The following is a 3,266-nucleotide window of genomic DNA, read 5'->3' on the forward strand; positions in this document are numbered from 1 at the left end:
CGGGGCTGGGCGCACTGCTTCAATTGGAATCAGGGGGAACTTGAAGGTGAGGTAAAGTGGAGCAGCCTATTCCGGAATATCTCAGCCGTAGTGGCAGGAGCTTCTCTGCACCTATATGCTCTCCACGCATTCACAAAAACCTTGAATTTGTGCACGACTACCGCATGCTATTTGTTTACTGATGTTAAGGGGCGTTTTTGCGCCAAATTTAAACAAAAATGGAACAATCTGCTGCTGGTTTCAGTGGATGATGTAGCATTAGAGGGATCTGGGTTAAGAAATTACTTCGAGTATCACACGACATTTCTTGAGTTCAAAGTTCTCCTAACACAAGAAAATCGGGGAGAAGGCATCTTCCTGCCACTAGCTAGCCGACTCCACTGGACGCATTTCTCATTTCTCCCTTTCACTTGAAACTAAGTTGTCAACAAGACTGATCAGGAGTAGCTAAGCCATTTGGGTGCCAGGAATGAACTGACGGAAGTTGATGTCACGACATCCTGCTTATCCTTCGCCACCGTTACCCAACCACCCAACCGCCTCCGCATACTCTTGCCGCTTGTAACTCTCTTCAAGGCACGGCAAGTTTACACAACCAGTGCCACACATCTAAGAAAACGTTAAACACGTGGATAAAATCTACAAGCCGTCCATCTTCTCCATCCCGACTGGCAATATGATTAACTTATAGGCTCCTACCATTAAAGGAACGGCTGCTGCACGGTCGAGGAAGGTGAGAGGCTACACTACACTCATGACAACATCCAGATCCGGAGAGGCGAATATCGTTGATGTTGACAAGTATGTGGGAGCCATTTCTCAGGTCTACTTACAATGCATCATTTTTGAAGTTATTTGAATAACTTTGGCAGTTTCGACTGCCTTCTGTGGTTTTGGAACTCACTTTGGCCCATTTCCTCTTGAGATACAGCCCAAACAAATTTGATTGGTAGGAGAGGGGATGAAATGAGGATGGCTCAGTGTGGAAACAGTCTTGAGCTGAGGTGACAGCCAATTAACTGGACTTGTCGATCATCATCCCTCCAGTGACCAATCTTCTCCTTCTCCCATAAAACCTCTACACTGAAGAGTGGTTCTTTTTTTACACCTCTTTCGCATAGCAGCAGCACACTACGACAAAGCACATGGAAAGCAAAGCCACTGTCTCAAATCCCACGGTTCCAGTTTGTACAACCAATACGCATGGTTCCAGTGTCCTTGACAAGGTCGACCCACTCACGAATGCGGTTCAGATCTCTCTCACACAATACACCCTTGGCATCAGCCAGCGTGGTGACTACCGCATCTCCCTCCACGGCAAAACACTTGTGAGGCAATGCGGATGTCAGAGCCTCGGAGAAAGGAAGGTGAACTTTGACTGCCTCGTCACAAGGTGTGTTCGCTGAGTCCTTTTCGCCCTCCTCTGCAAACCGACTGTACTTGCTTTGGTCTAACAGACGCTGGCATTCCTCCACGGAAACCCAGGCATACGTCTCAGGGCAGGCGAGCCAGGAGGGCGAGTATTCAGCCTTGTAGTTCATCTTGGTGCAGGAGTGGACATAGTGCCCCAGGGAGTAATACGTAAAGTCGGCATAGGCGGGCACCATCGCTCCGTAGGTTCGATGGAGGTGTCGAACAAAGGCAATTTCTCTACAACAAAAGCCACCCCAACTATGCTGGTGAGCAGCATCATCACCTCTTCAATGAGGCATTTCGACGTGGACTTAAACGAACCTAAGAGCAGAGTACGTGCCCAAATTGAGGCATGTGTATTGAGGGTCGAAGAAGAAGTAGACAGAAGAAAGGTAACCGGGAAGTAAATCCACCACTCCGACAGCAATCAGCCTACTTTCATCCAGCCAGTACTGTTGGTGGTAGGAGCCGAATTGTGGGGCGCCGGCGGCTTCCGCTGCCGCATCGTGTGCATTCTGCAGTCGGGTGGAGCCACAGAGTTGTTAGTACGAAGAGTTTGTTTGATGTGTTGCAAAGCAACTCGCAGAGCTGGACCTACCACAAGAGTGGACTCAACAATGGATTTCTCGAATGCCTCACGAGTTATGCTGTCCGGCGATGCTTTGTGAACACTGACCTGGTAGTTGTGGTACAGTTTGTACTCCTCATCCAGAGTCTTACTGAGGTCTGAGGAGAGAGGCGCACTTCTGTAAGACCGTATCTATTCAAGGCGACATGGATGGGCTTACTAGTGGAAGCGACAAGCCAGCAAAAGACAAATTTAACTTACCTCCAACCTGTGCACATCGTTTTCTCTCCATTCCACCTCTTTTAGGTACTCTTCAAGCTCCTTCGGCTTGTACTTTTCAATTCGAAGCTTTCGACTCTGCACATGGGCCTCCATGAGCTCCGCCAAGGATTCACCAGTCCTGCCAGCACGTTGAGCCATGCGTTCCTGTCGAGCCTCCCATCGTCTCTGTTTGGCACTTACCCCTCGTCCAGGTGTCAGAGGTGCAGCTTCACACTCAATTTTGCCCGATTCTTTAGTTTCGGTTCCCTCAACTGACTTCCGGCTACTGCCGCAGGCTTTGTGCACATCCCGTGATGTCTCAGCATAGTCCGGTTTTTCGCCTGCCCTCAGAAAGTTGGCTACAAGACGTATTGCCTTCTTTTGTGCCTTCGAGATCCTAAAATGCTGCGTGTCACACCTGATTGGGTAGGCGGGACAACACGTCTCCTTGTTCATTGGCTTGGAGACTTTACTTCCACGCCTAAGTAAATGTAAATGTAAATGCGATAATCTTTCGCCGCTTACCGACGCCATCCCCTGTCCATGAGAATTTTATAGTCGTCCACGAGAAGACCACTGGAAGAGAGGTCTGTGAGTGATGAGAGTGATACAAGTGAAGGCGACTTACACCAATTTACTTTCGGAGAGGTGGTATCATCGCAGTATCGGCAGGAATCGGATGTCTGTACCCCTTCAAGTTCGATCAGTGAATAGGTGGGATTCGGATGCGGCTCCATGTTGAGAGAGGTAATATTTGCAAGAGTAGAAAAAGGCTCACGTTCAGCGCTTTAGTGGTTCAACTGGGCTGTTTTGAATTTTAAACATTTTTACGAATCGTGCTCGAGTGTACTCATTCACAACCGCCTTCGTGATTGGCGTATATCAAGAAGAGGTGAACTCCTGGTGGATTGATAACCACTCGAAGGTCAAGGTTGATCAACCACTACTCTACTCCGATTTGAAGCATAGTTAACCTTCCTTCTTCAGCAGTCAGCCACGTACTCCCTGGTAGCGCTGTTCACCT

The 3,266-nt window shown here is 48.7% G+C and overlaps 1 protein-coding gene across 1 annotated transcript; it reads right to left on the bottom strand. All coding sequences in view use genetic code 11, as the record gives it.

The window, feature by feature from the left end:
• Positions 1–1,166: 1,166 nt before the first annotated feature.
• Positions 1,167–2,979, bottom strand: EGR_10797 (Arginyl-tRNA--protein transferase; the record flags this gene model as incomplete). Its single annotated transcript, XM_024500046.1, has 6 exons — positions 1,167–1,650; positions 1,735–1,928; positions 2,012–2,173; positions 2,243–2,723; positions 2,768–2,831; positions 2,871–2,979. 6 exons carry the CDS (start codon positions 2,977–2,979, stop codon positions 1,167–1,169), a joined length of 1,494 nt encoding a protein of 497 aa, XP_024345539.1.
• Between the last annotated feature and the right edge of the window lie 287 nt (positions 2,980–3,266).

This window comes from Echinococcus granulosus (genome assembly GCF_000524195.1).
Source record: "Echinococcus granulosus chromosome Unknown EG_S00272, whole genome shotgun sequence".
Classification (NCBI taxonomy): Eukaryota; Metazoa; Platyhelminthes; class Cestoda; order Cyclophyllidea; family Taeniidae; genus Echinococcus; species Echinococcus granulosus.